Source organism: Aspergillus fumigatus, chromosome 2 (genome assembly GCF_000002655.1).
Source record: "Aspergillus fumigatus Af293 chromosome 2, whole genome shotgun sequence".
Taxonomy (NCBI): domain Eukaryota; kingdom Fungi; phylum Ascomycota; class Eurotiomycetes; order Eurotiales; family Aspergillaceae; genus Aspergillus; species Aspergillus fumigatus.
In genome coordinates this window covers 3,559,899-3,582,996 of record NC_007195.1, presented here as the reverse complement: position 1 = coordinate 3,582,996, position 23,098 = coordinate 3,559,899, and the positions used below count along the sequence as shown (strand labels likewise).

At 48.1% G+C, this 23,098-nt stretch overlaps 6 protein-coding genes across 6 annotated transcripts; 3 read left to right on the top strand and 3 right to left on the bottom strand.

Moving 5' to 3' along the window:
• Positions 1 to 7,617: 7,617 nt before the first annotated feature.
• On the bottom strand, positions 7,618 to 10,911 carry AFUA_2G13760 (putative plasma membrane SNARE protein (Sec9)). Its single transcript, XM_750616.2, has 3 exons — positions 9,470 to 10,911; positions 7,789 to 9,415; positions 7,618 to 7,724 (listed from the first exon to the last, which is right to left on the bottom strand). The coding sequence occupies exons 1-2, from the start codon at positions 10,673 to 10,675 to the stop codon at positions 9,356 to 9,358; spliced, it is 1,266 nt and encodes a 421-aa protein (XP_755709.1). The 5' UTR covers positions 10,676 to 10,911; the 3' UTR covers positions 7,618 to 7,724; positions 7,789 to 9,355.
• Positions 10,912 to 11,072: 161 nt separating this feature from the next.
• AFUA_2G13750 (Sec1 family protein) lies at positions 11,073 to 13,674 on the top strand. Its single transcript, XM_077804194.1, has 4 exons — positions 11,073 to 11,214; positions 11,306 to 11,501; positions 11,755 to 11,966; positions 12,020 to 13,674. The coding sequence occupies exons 1-4, from the start codon at positions 11,137 to 11,139 to the stop codon at positions 13,514 to 13,516; spliced, it is 1,983 nt and encodes a 660-aa protein (XP_077660356.1). The 5' UTR covers positions 11,073 to 11,136; the 3' UTR covers positions 13,517 to 13,674.
• Positions 13,675 to 13,723: 49 nt separating this feature from the next.
• AFUA_2G13740 (telomere length regulation TEL2 family protein) lies at positions 13,724 to 17,040 on the bottom strand (the record flags this gene model as incomplete). Its single annotated transcript, XM_750614.3, has 6 exons — positions 16,157 to 17,040; positions 15,758 to 16,105; positions 15,616 to 15,702; positions 15,016 to 15,562; positions 14,251 to 14,964; positions 13,724 to 14,186 (listed from the first exon to the last, which is right to left on the bottom strand). Exons 1-6 carry the CDS (start codon positions 17,004 to 17,006, stop codon positions 13,724 to 13,726), a joined length of 3,009 nt encoding a protein of 1,002 aa, XP_755707.2. The 5' UTR covers positions 17,007 to 17,040.
• A 314-nt stretch (positions 17,041 to 17,354) lies between these two features.
• On the top strand, positions 17,355 to 18,886 carry AFUA_2G13730 (NEDD8-activating protein UBA3; the record flags this gene model as incomplete). The annotated part of the gene is made up of 5 exons (XM_750613.2): positions 17,355 to 17,383; positions 17,434 to 17,535; positions 17,650 to 17,729; positions 17,779 to 18,075; positions 18,135 to 18,886. The coding sequence occupies 5 exons, from the start codon at positions 17,355 to 17,357 to the stop codon at positions 18,884 to 18,886; spliced, it is 1,260 nt and encodes a 419-aa protein (XP_755706.2).
• A 280-nt stretch (positions 18,887 to 19,166) lies between these two features.
• AFUA_2G13720 (DNA-directed RNA polymerase core subunit RPC40) lies at positions 19,167 to 20,484 on the bottom strand (the record flags this gene model as incomplete). The annotated part of the gene is made up of 3 exons (XM_750612.3): positions 20,395 to 20,484; positions 20,233 to 20,337; positions 19,167 to 20,141 (listed from the first exon to the last, which is right to left on the bottom strand). The coding sequence occupies exons 1-3, from the start codon at positions 20,437 to 20,439 to the stop codon at positions 19,167 to 19,169; spliced, it is 1,125 nt and encodes a 374-aa protein (XP_755705.2). The 5' UTR covers positions 20,440 to 20,484.
• A 285-nt stretch (positions 20,485 to 20,769) lies between these two features.
• Positions 20,770 to 22,791, top strand: AFUA_2G13710 (NADH-quinone oxidoreductase subunit D). The gene is made up of 3 exons (XM_750611.3): positions 20,770 to 21,515; positions 21,585 to 22,305; positions 22,375 to 22,791. The coding sequence occupies exons 1-3, from the start codon at positions 20,862 to 20,864 to the stop codon at positions 22,410 to 22,412; spliced, it is 1,413 nt and encodes a 470-aa protein (XP_755704.2). The 5' UTR covers positions 20,770 to 20,861; the 3' UTR covers positions 22,413 to 22,791.
• Positions 22,792 to 23,098: the final 307 nt, after the last annotated feature.

Sequence of the window (23,098 nt, the reverse complement as noted above, 5' to 3'; positions counted from 1 at the left end):
TAGAGCTGCATTTCAAGCACTTTACAGGAGTGTGGCTGCAGGCCCACCGCTCACCTGTGACAATTATAGGCAGATTACAAGTCACTATCAAGGTACGCTCGAGGTCACAGGAAAAGTGAATTTCCTTGGGCTTGTATATCCTGATATTGCCTCTTATAATACCACTAGTAGAATGTAGATTTAAGGGAGGGTGGGTGATATGCGAGGTTGCTCGGCTTCATACTAGTTGGTGCACTACATCAATTTCGTGCACGGAGTTTTGCCTCAGACATGCATCCCAGCCTAGCACCTCATCCTCTCAATGTGCTGAGAATATCAGCATGGTAAACGGCGGGTTATTCTGATCAATGCAATCCGTACGGAATCATCCGACGTCTGGAGAGACAGAATTATACATTGACACTGTAGGTGTCTGTCTCATCATGGTTATTACTAGTTACCTCTTTACCGTTTTGGCTGTTCTGGTCTCGAAACGGATCCTACGGTGGTTGCCAATCATCACTTGGAGGGATTCCTACTCCCATGCAGCTACCTCGACAGTGCTGATTACTGTATGTGCTGGGAGGCTGAATGGTTGGATGCTGTGATTGCGTTGTTGTAGCCTCAGTATTAGTAGGAGGGGCTCATGAGCTTGTGGGATTAGTGAGATTAGTAAATGCAGTAGGACAACATAGGATTCAACAGTAGTATTTGTTTTAGATTGAAAATAACACCATAATCATCAATAACAACAAGAAGCACCACCAATAGTTGTTTTTTCAGGTTCCAAGGGTTCGGAGGCCATGCTCCCGGATTACAGCATGAGAGAAAAGCATCGCATGTGCCGTCTTTACCACAAACCTCGACGGACTGTCCCCGCTCATCACAAACCTCGACTGTCCCCCGCAGCTCATGTCATCATCACCATGATTGGGAGCAACAGCAGCATCATCTCGTAACCATAAGCGTTGGTAGTGACTACTTAGAACAACGTCATTTTTCCAATGGCCAACAAGTCCGAAGTACAGAAGAGATTATCACGTAACCGCCTCGACTAGCATTAGGTGTTATGCGGCAGGCAGGAAGAAACAGAATAATTAATCCCAAACTTTCCCGTCGGACATGCTCCGGAAGTGTCCTGTACTTTTATGTATGAAAAAACTTGTATCCGGCTCTGCATTTAGATCCAGTACACCACAACAACCTTGCAAGATTGCATTTACTTTGGTCCCTGAGATGTTCAGATGACCATATTGTTCAGGCAAGGATATGAAAGATGGACCCTATACGCGTGATAGAAGAGACTTTGATAATTCAACCCAAAAAAAGGCTCAGGGTCATCCTACCGCGAAGAACTGTATGACAAAGGACGGGAGCCTTGCTTTGTCTTCTGCCCTCGTACCAATTTCATTTATTGTCCGACTGTTTTCAATTTCACTCATACCCTTACTGAATGAATGAAGTTCTCTCTGTTGCAGCGCCAGTGTGCCGTACCCACTATCGACTCAGATCACAGCCAACTTCCCAGGATCCCATGGTGCGTCGAGGTCGGTCCTCCGTTCTGTTTGGCTGCTAGAATGGTGACACGGAACAGCCACCAAGCCACCTAGCAAGCCATCAACTCAGTTTCCCGTTTCCCGCACATTTCCATTGCGCTTGGCTCACAAAATGTTTCGGGGATACAGGAAGGATGAATCAGTACTCCGTAGTCTCCAATTTGCCTCTCTTTTTTTTTTTCAACTTTATCCTCTCTTTTCATGGTGCAGGAGCCTCTCTTGGTGACCATTCCAGGTTACCTGTCAAATACGTCCTCAGGCGCATCGACGCCAGGGCGCGGCAAAGAATGGAGAATGATGTGTACTATTTCGTGTAAATTTCCGGGCTATACCACGTTGGTCCTTGGAGTCGGTATATTCCGCTAGTTGTCCCTCCACCATCAAAGCCTGTCTAATCCGCACTAGGAGAAGGGGAGTTCTCCCCTTTGCTTCAAACCTCCATTAGTATTAGGGAGCACCCCGTAGTCTACACTCCTAGTGGTAGAGTAGGAATGGATCATGGAGATCTGAGACCAACGTTAGATGGTGGTGAAGCGTACAGAACGAGTCCTCGACATGAGGACGTCAGGATAACCTACTGCGTTCCATCTTGTGTTCATCTACAAGAAGTACCGAAGATCAAGATCTCAGAGACAATCATCTACTAAACATCCGATGTCTTTATCTACATCCGCCATGGTTATCGACGATCAGGCGTACAAGAGGCGTTTATCTCGATCATCACCAAACAAGCCATGTCGAAGTGGGTTCCCGGGGAGGAGATTGACAAACACCAGATGTGCACTTCTGCAGCCATGCAGTGGAAGGAACAAAGGGGCGTCATTTACACTTGTGAGTGAAGAGTGAAATGATTTGCCCGGATTGACCTCGAGGTCATGAGCCTAACACCGACCGTGGACCGCCTGATGGGTGCTGTAAGCCATGATACGTGGATACTGTACAAATCATTAGTGCAGGATGGAGGCCCTAGCTCAACTTTAAAACTTAGGCGTGGCAAGCTTCAATCGGATGCCTAAAAAATAAAAAATAAAAAAAAAGGAAAAGAAAGAAAAGAAAGAGTCAATCCCGCAAAAAAACGTTATCTAGCTCCATATGATGGAAGATTTGCCCCTGTCGTTCAGCGTGCCCTGTTTACTTGGTTGATTTTTCAGGACCTAATTAGTGTATGGGAAGAACCTCTTCAGTGTACCCATAGTAACTCCGTAGACATGATTTCTTTCTTACCTACAAATGCAAAATCGAGTAAAGACCCAAAATCATAGCTCTGACCGTCACTATACTGACATACTGAGTAAAGAGATGATTTAGTGCCCTGTTTCTCCGTGGATCGACCACCTCGAAAACGTGGGCATGAACCCACCCATCCTGACACGAGCCTGGCCAGGTGAGAAGGAAAAAAGAAGAAGCGAAACCTTCCTTCAGTTCCCCGTCCATGGATCAGAACCATGCTTTGAGAATCGAGACCTGGTACCTCGTACCTAGTATTACTTGTAGCCAACTATCCGTGCTCCGTAATTCCGTAGAAGGATACGAAATCGTGAATTTTCATATTTAACCTAGGATTCGAATTAAATGGGTCAAAGTCATGATTCAAGACTTCTATGAAGCAGAGCAAAACTTGGGTGATTGTGGGTCGGATTCAGGGACCATCCTGTCTTCCCAGTTCTTCAGCCGTTTTGGGAAAATGAGAAGAATTCCGGACTGACATTATTGATCCACATTGAAGACTAGGCGGCTCTTGAACCTAAGTTCCCGAATAACGTGTATCCATTTTGAGCTATGGGATTAAGGTGTAGGGAAACAGAATGCATGCTTGTATGTCGCAATCACATCACCACAGTCACCGACCCTGTGTTACGGCTCACTTGGTCTATCCACTCAATAGTTGGAGATATGTGACGACTGTAGATAATCCATAAAGAACAGTCTCCGAGTGTGGGGTCAAAACTAGAGTATGATGATTGATGAATAGTGAAATTGGTAGGCCAGGCCCATGTCCTAAATGGCAAGTGCGCCAACACTAACAGTTATATAGAAATTTAATCTGCAGAATCCATACGTAGAAGCGTCGTTAGGTTCTGTTTCCATATGTCTGTGTTTCTATATGTAGAACAACATCCAGATTTCAAGGTCATCCTATAGAATCAGAAAGCACTTTGCATATTGGAGCACACTTTGTTGAGTATTTAGTTCCATAATCATGATGCAGAGTGCTCTGAGAGAAGTCATATTTACTGGTCTGTCTCTTCTAAGTGGTTGTCAAAATGAACAGCTCCACCTTCCCACACAACAAGGCTAACAACCTGAAGTTGATGGATTCAAGGCTCTAACCAGTTCCTCACCGCTTCTCGCACAGAGCTTGTGGGTTGGTAAGTGAACTTAATTTGTGAGACTCCCGCACCTGTCCCACACACATGGATTTATCTAACCCTCTTTTAGTAAGTCGCTGCCTACCCTTCCAGGAATAATGTGGGGCAGACACGGCACATCATCTCCAAAACCGCGTAACACCTTCAAGGGTTTCTGACCAATCAGAAAATGAAGCCACACAAACAGCCTTGACTCTAAACCCAAAATCGAGTGCAGGTTCCTAATCAGGCAGCTCAGTAGGAATATGACCTGTCAAAACGAGCAAACTAGTATCTAACTGTCTCCTTTGTTACTGGCCTTCTTTCCTAATCCATGAAGTATTTGGTTCAGGGGTCCCTGTCAGAGACTTCAGAGTCTCAGAACCCAACTCTGTGGCTTGCTACTACAGTAAGCCGGGTTATCCAACGAAACTATGCTGACTCTGGGGTTCAATGCCTGCCAACTGGATCAATAATATTTCAGCTACTTAATTTTAATACCGTGCTGAATGCCGAAGAGCCAGGATTGATTCTTGAGGTTCGCTCTTTAGTTACAGGCCAGGAGTTGAGTCGGCCACTTTCTACAGTGTGATAATTTGCAATTACGGACGACCTCCGTAAACCCTAATGATAGCCCTCTCCTGAAACTTAATAAACATAGTGAACAGAGAGTCTACCTAAGGATGCATGCAAACATTTAGTATGGTTCAATCTGAAGCAGACAGGGCTTTTCAGGATCATTGGATGTGAAGCCACCAAGAGGAGTTCGACATTGTTAATTTATTGCACTGGGAAGCTACAGCCTATAATTGTAAAGGAGTCTGATAATGACTATTTCATTCATCAAAGAACAATCTATCAAGCTCTATTGGAATAGTCTATGAAAGGGCCACTGGGCTAAGTACGAGGGCGTAACATCTTCAGTTATACTCAGGATTGTTATATAGATTCGGATCCCTATGGGATCAATTTGATTATTTATTCCGTATCCCTTGGTGTGCTGTATCTCAATGATGAGCTTGATAAAGTGCATCCGCAGATCGGCTGTAGCTACTAGGGTGAACTTTTGCATATCCTTCGTAGAGGTAAGAACTCTTGAACTTCTATCTACCAGTCAGTGTCAGTTGCACGAGGGCCAAATCCATGTTTTCCAATCGGCAGATCGTCATGATTGACAATGCCTCGCAGCTGACAGGACGTTTTGGACGCCAGTCTGGATTTCAGATTACTCAGGCCACAGGCGTCAAGTGGATTTTCACATACTAAAAGCCTTCATAAGCCTTCAGAGCTCACAACAGATTCCAAAGTCCAAAACCTCGGACCCGAAGCAGCTGCGTGCAAATCCCACAGTCGAATCTTCAGAGTTCTCACAGAAGCCCGAACGGGAAACACTTTTCAAATGATCCCCGAAGATGTGATGAGGTTAGTGCCAAGGTAGCTAGAACTGATGGAAGATGACTGTGCGTTCTATCTGGTGTTCTTTTGCGGTTTTGGGCGTAGTGTACCATTATACAGGGGAAACTACACACAAAGGGGCAAACTGTGGCTCATCCCACCTGGTGTCTGAGCCAAAATATTGCTAACCACAAGTAGAAAGAGCTTATTTCCTGAATCGAGTGGGTGAAGACAAGCCTTCTGTGATACACAAAAAGGACCTTGCGGACGCACAGCAGGAGATAGGTTAAAGGCAAAGCTGTTTTCATACTGTTATTATGAACTATTGATCCTGATGACTAGTTAAGCAAAAGATGTACCTTGGCAAAAATAAGGACATGAAGAATTAATTAACCAGCATGGATTACTCAAATTCTGATAGGCTATGCAGTAGTTGTCGGAACCAACCTGCCTGAACCATGAAGATCACCACACATGGTTTAGCGTTGGTCTAAGATAGCAGGTATTAGAAACCCCACTCTCAAAATTAAATTTGCAATTTGTGAATATGTTATTTTTATTTTGTGATTTGGTTTTCCCTGACGGCAGACGGGGGTGGCATGCAGCCACTGCAGCCAAGCTCTCCCAGAGACGGCAGATAGTCGATAGCCGAGCTTGGCATTTAAATTACAGACCAATGATGTTTGGAACTCCACCAGAGCTGACGCGTGCACATCTTGGTGCTTTCCCTTATTTTGGCATGCCAGCTCAATTGGGAATGAGGACCTGAATAACTTGCCTTACCTTAGCTTACAATATGTCAGCATGGATCTCGTATGTATTGTTTCCTAATTGCTCAGCACTGTACGGCTAGGGATGGATTGATTCATTTCTCCTCCAAATGTCGTTAAAATACCTTGTGAGTGTCGAAATGTATACACTGCGAAAAAGTTACTAAATCCTGAAGAAGTAGCTTGCTCAACAATACTCCGTAGAGAGATTCCTAAACTGCAGAATATTTTGATCACAGTGCATTAAATCCAAGTCTCTGCCACCATTCATTTGTTGGATTAGAACCCCGCAAAGCCCGTTTGCCTTACCTAAAACCCTTCGTGCGATCCTGGCTGACCCCACTTTCACTACTACTTTGAGGATGTTGCACCTAGCTGCATTTTGAAACACGCCGCCTGATTTCTTGGCCTGTCGCGACTTGATGTTGAGGATAATTTCAGACGGAAGAGGCTAAGCCAGATGGATACAGGCTTAGTGACAAAGCTTTAGTTCAGAACTTCAGGCGGGCCCTAGTTTGGCATCAATTTTGGTCTTCGCCCTCGGCCCACTGGGCACCAACAGACTGGTCGATTTTGAGTTCAGACTTGGGCCCTTCCAAAACGGAGATTACTGTTGCAGTTAGCATTGCGAGGTCGCCCATACTACTAGAGAAAGAGATTACCCGTCGCCATATCTACTTATCTATAGCTGTCATGAGGTTCCCTTTGGATGTGAACCTGGGAAGTGTATTCTCAACCAAAATACTTGAATTGCCTGAGTTTAAATAAACTGATTCATAGTAATTGAGATGCACCAGAGTCGACCCTTGCAAGCATGACCTCGTAAAGTATCGTATTCGATTAGTTCGGCATTCCTAATTACCACAGCCGTTTTGAGTCATAGGATAAGCATCCCTGTATTTCTGTTGCAGGCTACCCAACAACAACTTCGTAATCATGTCTGACTCAACATAGAAGTCGTTAATTAAATTGAAGAGACCCCTGAACTAGGAGCAAGCTCTCAAAACACTCCTCGGCAGCAGTTGGGCCAAGAGTGAGAGGAGTAGTTCTCATCACTTATCCCAGTGTGCAGAAATGTGGGCGGAAAGCTTTCCTTGGCCTATGTCATTGGCTACACGTTTGGGAGGAGATCCTTGAGCATGTGCTACGGCGTATTGTTGTCCTATGGCTCGATAGCTAATTTTATGCGAAGGCTATGAAAAGAGACGTTCTTAGTGTCATTGAATAGTCGAAGAGATTTCCCAAGTTACATGTTTCCTCCATGAACGAAGTATCTACTGTAACCTCACATAAACCCGAGACCATGGGTAAAACGCTTGCGATACACTTTTTTCGGAAAGACAACAATAACCTCTTCTTACGGACTCATCAGATTTAAATTCCTTGCTAGTTGTCGCACCCTTGAATGTTAGATGGGGAACACGAGAGGGAGCAATAGATCGTAGACCAGACAATTCCATAACAAGCTAACCACCGACGAAGAGTGGATCTTGCTAGAATTATGCTACAGGAGTCTAGGACTGTACTAACAGCTGAATGTACGTTCTGAAGTAATAGGTATGCATGTCGGTATGTATGTATGTATGTATGTATGTATGTCAGTCTGTCTGTCTTATTATTCCACAGCAGGCTTTCACGTAGGTACAATGCATGCTGCTTTGTGGAGTACATATACTCTGTAGAGAAACAAGAATGAGACTTGACCACTCAAATCCATCTCTATAAAGAGAGAGTACGTACACACATTCGCGGACAATATCCAATGGACCGTACATGAGCTATAGCAACAAGAAATACACAACGCAGGCGAAATATGACCCATGCCGTGGTCTAACTGGATACTCCGTCGCTCACAGCACTATTGCCCCTGTTTCATTCTTAGGGAGCAGGTTTCCTGGTCCAGAATGGTGAGTCAGAACCAGTGAACATCAGAATCAAGGTCAACATATTGATTTGTGCTTGGTTAGAGCTACGGAGTCCGTAGTACGTACTCCTACTCCATAGGTACCTTATCCAGTTGTCTCAACTCCAAGGGTCCTGTCCTCCAACCCCAAAAAGGAGCAAAGAAAAAGCCACAAGTAAAACCTTCCCGCATCAGGCCCTTCACGCTCGAGCCTCATCACCTCTTTAAGGAATGATTGTCCAACTTGTTCCCTAACTTCTTTCTTGGCCTGCTCAATCTGGCTTGTGAGAGACGGGTGGGAGCCCATCAGGAACTCATGCCCAATCATGAATGCGAGAACAACTCTCCAACTGCTTATGAGTGGAATGCCCACAGCCATGACCCAATCAGGGTCAATATTTTCAAAGCAGTTCAAATCAGGGACTGCTGCCAAGACTGCAATGCCGCACATGACAAGGAGGAGTGGAGAATGGCTTACGCGGCACCTTCTCTTGTGATATGCTTGGCATCGGGTACATGGCAAAGACGAGTTGACCAGTTGGTGGAGATATTTTTTGAGTGGATGGCACGCAGTGTTGGTGTTTGAGTATTGGTGTGTTCGGGGTTTAGGAGGGGTGGGTTACTCCATCTTTACAAAGTTGACTCTTGATCAAAGATGATGCTGTTGGTCGTGCAGAGTGAGGAGGTGGGGTAGTACTATAGTCTGTACCCTGTCCTCTGTAGGCGAGCATGACAATGAAGTATAGACTGCGTTGTCGTTTTGAAAACGGATTTCATGCATGCCTGCTGTGCTTAGAGGAACTCTCGAATGAACTGCAGATCCGGTGCTGGTCATAGAGGGGTAGATGGCTGAACGGATAGTGATCAGCCAGTGAAAAGACAACGGACTTTATGTCCTCGGCTTTAACATGCGATGGGCTGATAATATTCTGGGCACTGAAAGAACGTTAGATGGTATAAGAAACTGCGTCTAGCTGGTGGGAGGCCGTGTAGGATCTAAGTATCGGCAGTGGGAAGGAGAGTTAAGAACTATCTCATCCTTGGGGCGTAGCATTGATGTAGCGGACCACCTTTGAAAGACAATCAAATAGTGCAAGCCTCGCATCCCAGACACGATGTCATTCAAACAGCTCCGACGAAGAAACAGCAAATCGTTGCTCGAGTTAGTAATTAGATTGATGGGTTCTATGAATCAGAGTGATCGGTCTCGCGAATATACAGCTAGCTCGAACACTGAATATGGATGCTCCAACGAGCCACAAAGCCGGGAACGCCGAGAAATGGTAGACAATGATATGCACAGAAAGCTTATAGATCGAGATGTGAATCATCAACCGACGTCGACTGCACCAGGCGGCCTACGAGTGCATCCACACAACTAAATATGAATAGACGAGCAGACCCTTAATGAATACGGTCCAGCTTGGCCCGATTCATAGCAATTTGGTCGTCGACGAAATCGCTCTGCAGCAAGTCAGTAAGTCCACAGGCACTAGAGAAGCACGCTGGAACACTTACCTTGCCCATGATCCGTTCTAGGTGTCTGTTCTGCTCGTCAAGTTCGCGGCCTGTGGCACGAGCAAGTCCATTCAGGCGACTGGCAGCACCGGACAGAAGATCCAGATTCTGCTCGATCTCATCCTCCATAGCTTCATCCTCACTGTCTGCCTCAAATTGATACTTGGCACGCTCCGTGACATTGGTCCTGCTCTTGCCACGCGGTTTACCTGCTTCTCTTTCAATCTCCCTGAATGTGCGCTCCATTCTCTGGTTGGTCTGATATGCCTCATTGCGCGTGCCTTCCCGAGTTGCCCGTTCAGCACGATGGGTCTCAATGATCTTCTCGTCTCGTTCCCGTCGTCTCCTGGCGCTAGTAAATGGGTTTGACACGTGCACCGCGAACATGCTCTTATTGAGAGTTTTCAGCTCCTTTGCTTTCTCTTCAGCAAGTCGGCCCTCGATAGCGGCAACATCCAAGGCTTTCTCGGTGTCATGAATTCTTTCCCCTTGGGCCCCAAGGCGGGCGAGCGTTTCGCGGCCGGTTTCCTCAGCCTGCGCAGCCACGCGCAGAGCATTGCGAGTCGATGCGACATCGCCTTGCTTGATGAATCGCATCTCCTGCTTGATGTTCTGAATTTCCTCCTCTTCCTCTTCTTCCGCAGTGAGCTGTCTCTCCTGATACGTGGAAGTGTTGTACTCATTGCTTCCGCCGCCGTAAGCATTGTTCGGTTCTGAGTATGGAGGAGGAGGACCATTCTGTTGCTGCTGTTGTACCCGGTCCCTAGCTCCTCCAAAAAGTGCGTCCCTATCTGCTGCTGTGGGGTCATTCGGATCGGTGCTGCCTAATCCTCCATAACCACCAGGGCCGTATCGGGAGGTCGAGGCACCACCAGCATTACCAAATCGATCAGCGCCGTATCCGCCTTGATTGCCATACTGGTTGGGAGCATAGCCTTGAATCTTGTTATCGCCTGGGATGCCTCCAGGTGCAGGGGTGCTGATGGGAGAGCGTCCTTTCGTCGAGCCTGATCCAGCAGGCTGTTCAGAGGGCGGAAGAGGGGCTACTCCAGCGTTCATTTTGGCTCTGGTATACGGGTCAATTGGTGCTGGCTTCGCATATGGGTTCGCAGGAGGAGCTGGACTCTTGCTCTTGGATCGGGAACCAAAAAGGGCCCGGCGGTTGGACGAGTCATCATCGTCGCCGGACTTCTTGAATAAGCCCATTGCAGATTGTCAGGTAGGTGTAGGAATAGAAGGGGTATCAGAAGAAATCGCAGACAGCACGAAAAGCGAAAAAGACAATGGAAGTGTTCACAACAGTCAAAATGAGAAGGGGTAGTGGCTGAAGCTGAGAAGGTGTTAAATGTAGTTGAGACGCTCAGGGGAGTTTCAGGCAAATAATCTAAATTGAGGGGAGAGTCGAGACCCGAACCTGTAAAACAAATACAGCAATAGGTGAGTAGGCTGGGGATGTCTCAGTAAGACGTGTGGTAACAATGTATGAGACATGTATTGTGGCGCAGGGACAGGCGGTGGCAGGCGCTAATTCAATTATAGTTTAGCTGGGATGGCTGAGCCGAATTTGACGCCTCAGAAATAGCTGCAACTGTACTCCTGTTCTCTCTGCCTGTTTTCTTCTCTTGTTTGCTGAGAAACCACCACGTCTGGGAGGCTCTACAGCAACCATGGCGCCATATCCTGGGTCTGATGCTGACTATATCAAGGACAAGGCGCGGAGGGACTTGTTGACCCTCCTTGAAGGCGTGAGTGAGGCTCCTTCCTAGTTGTCCCCTTATCAACAGCATCGATGTTACTGGTAACCGAACTTGAGCTAAATCAGAACTACACGTGCAGGTGCGTGGTAAGAAGAATCTTGTCATCAGCCAAAATCTGGCAGGCCCAGTCGGGATTTTTGTCAAATTTTCCCAACTCCAAGAATACGGCGTAGATCGAGTCTTTCTGCTCGAGAATGCCAATGTGGACTCATCCCAACGGAATGTCGTCTTCCTAATCCATGCTGAGAAGATACGCCAGGTGCAAATAGTAGCAGGTATGTCATCTTGGCTCTATTTCTTGTAAACCATTGCCTGCATTATCTGTCTGGCCTCCTTTCGAGGACAGGACACATGGGACATCAGTAGATTACGCAGAATCATCCACACTCTACGTAGTCAGTCAAGTTCCCTATATCAAACATTCCATGCCCTCATCAAGAGGGCTACTGCTGGAGCTCATCCCTAAGGCTTTCTTTCTCTGAAATGTCCGATAGAATGCCATCAGAATGAGCTGACATTCCACTATAGAGCAAATCAAGCGTCTACAGCAGAACGGCAATGTTGAGCATGAATTTTTCATATTTTGGCTACCCAGACGAACATTTGTAAGCAATAAGATCCTTGAAGATGCAGGAATCATTGGCGATGTGAATATCTTCGAGTTTCCCCTGTATTTTGTACCTCTCGAACAAGATGTCCTTTCCCTGGAATTGGACGACTCCTTCGGTGATCTCTACTTGGTAAGAACCAGAAATATTGTCTCACTGCAACCCATTTGCTTATCATCACGCAGCATAAAGATCCAGGTTGTATCTTCCTCGCCGCAAAGGCTCTCATGGATATTCAGCAAAGACATGGTTATTTTCCTCGAATCATTGGGAAGGGAGATCACGCGCGCCGACTCGCAGACCTTCTGTTGCGGATGAGAAAGGAGCTCGATGCTGAAGAGAGCTCCGGTTTGAGGGGCCCTTCTGCAAGAGGACTTCTGCCCAGCGCGAGTACCGAAAGTCTGATCATCATTGACCGGATGGTGGACTTCGGCACTCCACTACTCACGCAGCTCACGTATGAGGGCTTAATTGATGAGTTTGTCGGGATCAAGAATAACCAGGCAGATGTTGATACGGCTATCGTTGGAGCCAACTCTGTTCCCCAGGCGCAGGAGTCTTCCAAGGCTCCCCAACAAACCCTAAAGCAGGGGCAGAAGCGGAAGATTCAACTGGACTCTTCTGATCAGCTGTTTAGCCAAGTGCGTGATGCAAACTTTGCCATAGTCGGCGATATTCTGAATAAGGTGGCGCGGCGTCTAGAAAGCGAGTATGAGACTCGTCATGCGGCCAAGACGGCTTCAGAGCTACGCGAATTCGTGAATAAACTGCCAGCTTATCAATTGGAACACCAAAGTCTTCGCGTTCATACGAACCTCGCCCAAGAGATAATGAGAAACACGCGTTCAGATATTTTTCGCAAAGTTCTTGAAGTCCAGCAAAATAATGCTGCGGGCACTGACCCAACGTATCAACATGATACCATCGAAGAGTTGATTGCCCGGGATGTGCCTCTTAAGACTGTTCTCCGTCTGCTGTGCCTGGAGTCGTGCATGTCAGGCGGACTCCGTTCTCGAGATCTCGAGAATTTCAAGAAGCAGATTGTCCACGCCTACGGACATCAGCACATACTGACCTTCTCTGCCCTGGAGAAAATGGAGCTCCTGCAGCCCCGTTCCTCGGCTGCCACCATGCTTATTCCGACTGCTGGTGCTCAGCCAGGAACTAAGACAAATTATAACTACTTACGGAAGAACCTACGCCTGCTGGTGGAAGAAGTCAGTGAGAAAGACCCGAACGACATTGCCTACGTCTACAGCGGCTTCGCTCCACTCAGCATTCGTCTTGTCCAATGCGTTCTGCAGAAACCCTATATATTCTCACTCGTCAAGGGCGGTGCTGCCTCTGCTACCTCCACCCCTGCAAGCACTGCATCCCCCGGCTGGCTCGGATTCGAAGACGTGGTAAAGAGCGCCCGTGGCGCGACTTTCAGCATTGTTCAGAAGGGAGATGATAAGGCAGTTCGTGCGCGACAGACGCTGAGCGGCAACAATGCCACCAAGATTGTATATGTATTCCTCCTAGGTGGAGCGACCTTCACGGAGATTGCTGCACTGCGATTCATCGCAGCTCAGGAGGCCCCCCGCCGACGGATTGTCATTTGCACAACGAGCATCATCAACGGCGATCGAATGATGGAGGCAGCTATCGAGAAGGGAAGTTTCGCAAAGACCGAGGGATGAGAGGCATGTTTTCGGACTGGCAAATTCGACGGGGCCAGTGTCCTGTATATGGACTAATTCAATAACGATCCTGTCAACGTAAATCACGAAATGTTGTTACGATCATCGATAACCTATGTATATTGACTTGCTCAGTTGTCCCACTATCTTGTCAATGCGTAAGTACTTTCTTCATTTTCAGACATATCAATTATGGACTATTTAGATCTAATACTTAAATCCAGAGTTGACACCCATTAACCGCCCTTGGTATCTCTCCGTTACTTCACCCAATTTCACCATGACTCCTGCAGCCAATAGTCTGACCTGTTCCCGAGGGTCATCCACCCCCTGTGCCGCCGGAGTTCGGTCAAAAACCGACCCAGCCCACTCGCGCAGCTCGATTACTTGAGTCGCAAATTCAGTGACGAGTCGTTCCTCGCCGGAGGAGCCTGACGCGACGTTCAAATCCAGTACTGCGAGGAACAGCGAGAGCAGTGCGGAGACGATCGAAGGGTCCTCCGAAAGCGGTCTCGTGTAGAGCGAGAGGAGAAAAGTCAACGTCTCCTGAGTGAGATTAGGAAGGTACGGGTTGTGGGGCCCCATGGTGGAAAGGATGAGTGTTAGTGTCTGGATGAAGAGACAGAGGAGATGCGGAATCAGAAAAGGGTTGTACGAGGGTGCGGTTGACCTGTGATAGAGGAATCTGTCAATTTTGGGTCCGTCAGATATAAAGGAAAAACTTGAGTTCTTACGAGGAGAATTGCGTCATCATCAATGCAAAACGAGCTGTTAGAGGATAGAAGAAGCCCTCTGATAAGACTCTGTGAAGGTCCCCGACCGTCGACTTTTGTCGCTGCGCTTGTCGCTGCTGGCGTTTCTTCTCGACCTCCATTCGTGACGAAAATGTTCGCACCTTGAGTGCATTCGGACCAGACGCGGCGTCCGCAGCTTGAGCTGCAATTGGTTCAAGTGACGCTTTTGAGAGGGTCTTTGTGAGACTCGCGATGGGGGAATCATTGGTCAGATATAAGTCCTCCACGTTTGCCGGCAGCCTCCTGGTTGGGAAGGAAGTGTCGGGCAAGATCGGCAATCCAAGTGTGCGAACATCTTCCTCGCTGTTTCCTGCTAACTGGCGAGCGCTTAGACCCAACGCCGTGAGGACTGCGGACCGCTGGGTCTGGGACAAATCTCCATCGAAGAATACCGCAGCGAACCAGCGGCCCATTTTCAGCGGTTGCGATACAATTAAGGCAATCATACTCTGTAACCGACATTCATGGAACTTAGGGAGTTTAGTCTGCTCCTGCAGTCCGACCAGGACAAGAGCCAGCTCCTCCACATTTTCAGCCAGCTCGGTTCCGAAGCCAGTCTTGCGTCTAATCAGAGTAGGGGCAGTGGTTACGGCCAATTCAAATCGTTCGAGGTTCTCCGTGTCCCGCAAGCCAGTTATCAAATCGCGAATGTATCTGTTAGAGTCAGACATCTGTATCTATTGTAATGCAGTCCTGTCAACTTACACTGGTGGTGTCGGTTTGTTGCGTTGTACAAGGGTCGGGTCATCGTCGGAATCCGATGGGTCCTCGTCAGGCTTCTCGTACGGTATTAGATCATCATCCTCTTCGCTCTCATCATTCTCCGAATCCCCAATCTCTTCTATTGACACAATCTTGACCGATTGTGTGGTGGACGCTTGCGCGCCCACAGTTCGCGTAGAAGATGGTCCTTGAGCGGGCGGACGATGCTCCTTAGCTGATTGTTCTTCCGATATTCTGATATAATCCAATCTTCCCACGCGATCTGCCTTTTTGACTAAGTCCAGATACGAGACTGCTTCGTCGCTTTCCATTTCTTCAAGATCAAATTTCATAGCTTTTCCCGGCTCCTCAATGAGTTGCGAGATTGCGGTGCCGATGATCATACCGAGAAGGCGGGCTTTGGAGGCCGAGGCTGCTAAACGATTCGAGACGGTGTTCAGAAAAATACTAGAACGCCCTGTGTCCTTGACTGCACAGCTATCCAGCCGTTGAAGGCACCCAGCAGCCAAGAGAACAACTTGAGCATTGGCTGATAAATATTAGCGCAAGCTTTGACATTCGGACAATGGGTTTCCGGATTACCTTCTTGACTGCTCATCGGGGCGTGTCTGATGTAAAACTTATCGCCAGATTGTTCGAGGCTACTAGAGAGCAAATTTTGAATTATATCTGAAAAACATCTATTAGTTGAATCTCAGAGGCCGCGCACCCCGGAAGACGTTACCCTTTCTATCCGATAAAGCTGCTAGTAGCGCTCGGCGAAGACCGACAGTATGTATTGAGCCAGCTTGACCTTTTGCAAGCCAGTCTGCTAGCTGACTCACTAGGTGTGGACGTTTGCAAATGATGATTGAGCACAAGGCCGCAACTCCTTCAACGGTTTGGTCGGACGTATTCGCAAAGTCCAGGTAGGAGATGCTAACCGGAAAAAACCTCTTCTGCAGGTCGCGGAAGACTGACTCGAGAAACGCCAGTTGGTCAGTAGGCCGAAGTTTGTCGTAGAAAGAGTCAAAATGTGTTGGAAGAGCTCTGTCTAGTAGAAGGCCCGAATAGATTTCCCTTACAAGGTGATCTTGATAATGAGTTAGTAAGAACAAGCTGCTAAAGGATCGTAGGACTTAACCTGTGTAGCCAATACTTAATGACCGCGCCATTAGAAGAGCAGCTGCTTTTAGACCCGCGTCGTTGTTAGGATTAATCCTCGAGACCATCTGACATACATTCAACCCCAACCAAGAAGCATATTGAGTTCCTTCACCAAGCCAAGAGAGCTTCGCGAGGCCTGTAAAGTCTTTTATTAAGCTCAGTGCTTCTGCGGCAGCAGGTAGGACTTTGCTGGCACCAAGAAGAGCAATAAGCTCCTTCCAAGCTAGCTGCTTCTGGGTTTCATTAGTGTAAATAGCATCGATGTCATTGTAAAGGCGCAACAGAAAGTCTGCCGGTTTCAGCAGGGCAGAGATAACCGACAGAATCTCTGCAAGTCGAATACGATTACTCGATCCTTCCGCATTTTGAGGTGCTGCTCGTGCTGCGGGAATCAGAGATCGAAGCTGAGTGACCAAGCAACTCAGTCCAGCAACGCTGCTGAAACATCGCAAGAACATGCCTCGTAGTTTACTAGCTTCGCCCTTTGTCTCCTTCAGATATTCCCAATGATCGGGAATCGTGACGTTCACTAAGACATTGATTACCTGAGTGGCCTTTGCGCTCGGGACCCTGATATCAAAATCTGGAGGAAGAGCCTTTTTGTTTGCGGGATCAAGTATGGAGAGTACATGAGCGATATTATCCTGATCAGGCTTTGACTTCAACACCGCCAATATATGATCGGACGATGTTGCATTATTGTCTAGCCTGGCTGCTGACCCGGTTTGGCGGTTCTGGAGTCCATCCAAAGATATTTTCTCCGCGGCAGGCGATAAATTTGACCCTGAATCGCGCGTCGTTATATTCACAGTCGTGAGAGCTTCCATTTTCGATAACTAAATGTCTCTCGAAGAACTGGAAAGACACTTGATGGTCATGCCTTAAGTGGGAGGAAACTGTACGGAGAGGATTAGTCACGTGCAGCGGTGTGTCCTGGGACCAGTCACTGAGCAATCAACAGTGCACCTGGCTTTTTACTTTCATTCATCGTGATACAACTGGCTATTAATGTCATTTTCCAATTTTGAACAGGGAGACAGGTCTCTGTTACAGGTCAGATAACTTGATATTGGTCAAAAAACAGTGTCTTGAAGCAGTTCGAAGGCAGTTACGGTAAACATTACAACAACCATCTAGCGACTGTTATTCGCCGAGTTCAGACTTCTAGCTCGAATATGGCACCTCTAAGTTCTACGTCTCGGTGGTATGCATTAACTTGGAGGGTCCAAGGCAAGAATGGTTAACGTGAAGCAGGCGGCACCTTTACTCGGTCTTGTCGAAACCAGGTCCTTACAGCGATGAAGACTGGGTTCCTGGACCAGAGACGATAAGTGCTTTGGAGTCATCGAAGATCCTGTACGTGATTGCCATGGTGATCATTAAATCAGCTTGCTAACTTGAGACCAGAGTGATGTTAGTCAGAGATTGTTGTCTACGACCATGATCAAGTCACTGATGAATTTGATACAGTGGCGCGGGTGGGTTAGGATGCGAAATTCTCAAAAACCTTGCCTTGTCAGGATTCAAGGATATTCACGTTATAGACATGGGTAAGTGTTTCTATCACCATACGACTTTGCGTTGGTCTGACTCCAAAAGATACAATTGATATCTCCAATTTGAACCGGCAGTTTCTGTTCCGACAAACTGACATCGGCAAGCCTAAGGCAGAGGTTGCTGCATCATTCGTGGAGAAGCGAGTCAAAGGTGTCAAAATCACGCCATATGTCGGCAAGATTCAGGATAAGGACGAGGATTATTACATGCAGTTCAAGATCATTGTATGTGGCTTGGATAGTATCGAGGCCAGACGGTGGATCAATTCCACTCTTATCGGGATGGTTGATCCGGAAAATCCTGAGAGTCTCAAGCCTCTCATTGACGGGGGAACAGAAGGTAAAGTCATCTGACGATATCGATGTCGTTGGTCACAAAGTCATGCTAATCGTAAGTAGGTTTCAAGGGCCAGGCCCGTGTAATTCTTCCCACTCTATCCTCATGCATTGAATGCCAGCTAGATATGCATGCTCCTCGACCTGCTGTTCCCCTTTGCACCATTGCCACTATCCCCAGACAGCCTCAGCATTGCATTGAGTGGGCTCACCAAATCGCCTGGCAAGAGAAGCGCAAGGACGACGCCTTTGACAGCGATGACATGGAACATATCAGCTGGGTTTATAACGCCGCTCTTGAAAGGGCAAATCAGTTCCACATCCACGGTGTAACCTTTCAAATGACCCAAGGCGTGGTCAAAAATATCATTCCCGCTATTGCTTCGACAAACGCCGTCATCGCAGCCGCGACCACGTCAGAAGCACTGAAAATCGCTACCTCCTGCAACCCTTACCTGGAGAACTATATGATGTACGCTGGCGAAGACGGGGTCTACACTTACACATTTGAAGCGGAAAAGAAGGCAGATTGCCCAGTTTGCGGCAATCTGGCTCGAAAGATTACTGTAGACCCGAACATGACGCTGGAGGAATTCATAGAGAGTCTCGGTGAGCGAGCCGAGGCCCAGCTCAAGAAGCCGAGTATGAGAACGGAAGAAAAGACACTCTACCAACGTTTCCCGCCCCAGCTGGAGGAGCAGACCAGGAGCAACCTGAAGCTAAAGCTGAAGGAACTGGTTGAAAATGGTCAGGAAATTGCGGTCAGCGACCCCGCGTACTCTATTGACTTTCGCTTCCAATTGATCTTCAAATGAAGCGGCGTGGCTCCAGCTTGCAAGCCTGAATGGGACACTGTTGCGTAACGCCGGTATGCGATTTGAGTACATTGCCAGAAAGACACACAGCGACTTGATGAAATAATAGCTGCATTTTCTATTATCTTAAGAAGATCCCCACGTAGACTCCTGACGTCGTAAAGGAGGTTTTGACCAACTTTTTCGTAGATGTACAACAAGCACAGAGATAACGAAAACCAACGCCGGCTAATGCATTATATACTTCGAAAATTTGTTGGGACAGGCCGCATGAATGTCATTACCGCATGAGATCCGCCAAGCCTCGCTTCCATCTCGCGCATTTCAGCTTGAGCACCTTCACACTTTCGAGGAAAAGATAGTCACTTTCAAACTGGCCAGTGCTCTCAACGTTGAAGATGAAATGATCGCGAATGCGGCCCAGCTTCACCTTGCCCTGGAATTCTTCGTGTCGCAGGCACTCTCTGCTGACGGTATCCTTGAAAGGGTCACGAACGACGGCCTTCATCTCGCCTGCACGACCCTCATATTCGCTTCCTTTCTGCGCAGCTTCCCTCGACGTAACGGGCTCCAGCTCAATAACTCCCTTGGGGAAGCATTTGGCGAATTTCTTGGCGTCTTCACCGATGATAGGGCGGAGAATCTTGATGTCTGGCATGAGGCGGTATGTTGCGGTAGCCACGGGCGAGAATTTGGCATGATCAGCTCCGATGCCTTTGATGCAGTGCAACTCCATATCGATCTTCTGTCCTGGACGTAGCTTGGCGATCAGAATATCTGGATTGACGGGCTGAATTGCACCGTCGCCAGTGAAGAATTGTTCCTGACGTCCGACGGGGTGGAAGGTGATATCCTTGGCATACACATGCGCGTTCTTGTAAAGTTTGCGAGGGTCATCCTCGCCCGGGGCAGCATTGGGGTTCTCGGTACACTCAACATCCAAGCGTAAAACGATGGTGTTGTAGTCCGCAGGGGTACTGCCAGATTCCGGATCGTCCTCTGTGGGCTTCTTAAACCAGCGCATCCAGTTGAGACCCTCTACTGAGCCTTTCAACGGGATCAGACCCAATCGCGAAGCGAGGACTTCGTCCTGTATAACGGAAGTGTTGTTGTGAACGAACACATACTCGATGGCCAGGGTTGGTACTTCAGCCATCAGAATCCGACGGAAAGCATTTGCGATGGAGGCATCAAGTCCAATCAAGGAGAAGGAGGATTCGAACGGGTCATTGCGATGGAACTCGACTCGGAAGCCCTATGAACAGCATGTGTGAGCTGGAGGAACTTTTTCACCATCGCGACACACGATGGAAGCTACTGCATGAAAAACGCTCAAGAAAACGCACATCTTTGAACTTTTCCAAATTCCATTCATGCGACTCGCCGGGCCAGTGACCCGGAAAATCTGTGGAAGGGATATTGGTGACCGTCTCTGGGTTGATACCGATGATCTAGAAACTGGTTAGTGTCGAGGACATTCACAGACGTTGAGCTTGACAGTAATGTACCCTTCTACGATCAAGCTCCTCTTGCGATGGGATAAGAGGCGCCATGGTGGCCGACAACACAATGTAGATTGACTGCTGAGGACTGAGAGGATCAATCGAGAAATAAGCGGATGATAATTTCTTTGGGACAAGCGGCAGTATTTTCTGCAGGTTTAAGGCGGTCATGTCCTCCCAATTAAACGGCACCCATTGCAGAGACAATCTTGGTGCTGCTGGTCCGCCCGGAGCAGAAACCAGTCCTGTGTTCACCAATACAGGTTTAGCGTGGGTACGCTTTAGAGACCATTGGAAGACCAACCAGAGGCGGCGTAATGACCCGAACCATTTATCACGTGATTATCCAATTTGTCCCGCAACCTCCAAGCGTCAGTTCGCATCGACCATCCTGCAAGAGTGCCTCTTTCACTACGTCCGGACTGAGGACAGTCGGCCAATTTGATCCGTCATCCTTCCTTGCGATATTTCGAATGGCTGCCTCTTTCGCCCGTCTGGCGGGCAGTGCGCCCAAGAAGCTCTGTCTTCGCCCCTCTACGTTCGCCAGAAACACCCGTTCAATATCAACGACCCTTCCCCGTCGGTACGCGGAGCCTACCAGCTACCAGGCTACCAGACTCGTCCCGACGGATTCGACGTTCACACACCTGGCCAACAAGGCTACCGCAGAGTCCGAGGCTGCCTCGAATCTTGAGTCGCAGGCGGAAGGAGTCGACCGCAAGATCCGTCACTACACTGTCAACTTCGGTCCCCAGCATCCTGCCGCTCACGGTGTGCTTCGATTGATTCTGGAACTCAATGGCGAAGAAATTGTCCGCGCAGATCCCCATGTCGGTCTGCTGCACCGTGGTACCGAGAAGTTGATCGAGTACAAGACCTACATGCAGGCTCTGCCCTACTTTGATCGTCTTGACTATGTTTCCATGATGACGAATGAGCAGTGCTTCTCGCTGGCTGTTGAGAAGCTGCTTAACATCGAAATTCCCGAGAGAGCCAAGTGGATTCGGACTATGTTCGGCGAGATTACGCGTATCCTGAACCACCTCATGTCGGTTCTTTCCCATGCTATGGACGTTGGTGCTTTGACACCTTTCCTGTGGGGTTTCGAGGAGCGTGAGAAGCTCATGGTAGGTGGCATTTTTTCTCTTAATCGCGTATGGGTTGAGAGCAATGCATTGACCTTTCATCTTCAATAGGAGTTCTACGAGCGTGTCTCCGGTGCCCGTCTACATGCTGCATATGTTCGCCCTGGTGGCGTATCGCAGGACCTTCCCCTTGGCCTTCTCGATGATATCTACCAATGGGCCACCCAGTTCGGCGACCGCATTGACGAGACCGAGGAGCTGCTTACAGATAACCGTATCTGGAAGGCTAGAACTCAGGGTGTTGGTGTTGTCACCGCAGCTGACGCCATCAACATGAGTTTCACTGGTGTCATGCTCCGTGGTTCCGGTGTCCCGTGGGATATCCGCAAGTCGCAGCCCTACGATGCCTACGATCAGGTTGAGTTCGACGTTCCCGTTGGTGTCAACGGTGACTGCTACGACCGTTACCTTTGCCGAATGGAGGAGTTCCGCCAGTCCTTGCGCATCATTCACCAGTGCTTGAACAAGATGCCCGCTGGTCCTGTCCGCGTCGAAGACTACAAGATCTCTCCCCCTCCCCGTGCCGCCATGAAGGAGAACATGGAGGCGCTGATCCACCACTTCCTTCTCTTCACCAAGGGATACGCCGTTCCTCCTGGTGAGACTTACTCCGCCATTGAGGCCCCCAAGGGTGAAATGGGTGTCTACCTTGTCAGTGACGGCAGCGAGAGACCCTACCGCTGCAAGATCCGTGCTCCCGGCTTTGCTCATTTGAGTGGATTTGATCAGATTTCTCGTGGTCACCTTCTGGCAGATGCTGTCGCTATTATCGGTGGGTTTCCACTCTGTTGCCACATTTGATCCCAAGTTCCTCCAGTCCGCTAACATGTCAATTTTTCAGGTACAATGGATCTTGTGTTCGGTGAAGTCGACCGGTAGAGATATGTGAATGATTACATATCTGAATATGTGCAAATGCATCATCATGTAGAGGCAGAGGTTAATCAGAACAACGCGAGCTCCTCTCGGCGCCTTTTCTTCGGGTCGTTCTCTCTTTTTTTCAACTTGAAAAGTGAACATGCTATCGGTTGAGTGCATGGGGTGCCGTGTAAATGGAGACGTGACGATTCGACTGCCGAGCTGTACCAATTCCTTCCCATGGCGTTTGTCTCCTACTATTTTCTTTGTTTTCTGTTGCCATAACCCTGTTTATAGTGACATGTGGATCTTCAATACAATGTCATGTGCTGAATAGAATCATGGGACTACAGGATTTCTAACATGACCACTGTGGTCTCCCGCTTCTTCAAAAGGCAACCGTGCCGGATTTCATAGCTGAATCTCTTGCTACCAACTGTATCTCAGTGAGCAAATGAAAGTCACATGCACTTATCGCTGCGATGCCGTAGGCTGTTGTATAACGATATGTAGACCAAAGAAACGAAGAGGGGCAGATGGAATTCCCAGCAGCACAATAATCAAACCAGAGAGCCCTAGTTAAAGAAAACAAAGCCGACGCCGACGCCAACGCGAATGCGAACGAATAAAGGCGACAAATCAACCCCTGAGAATGTCTGCTAACCCTCGAATAACTCCAGATTGAGGACGGAAGACGGTGCCGTCCG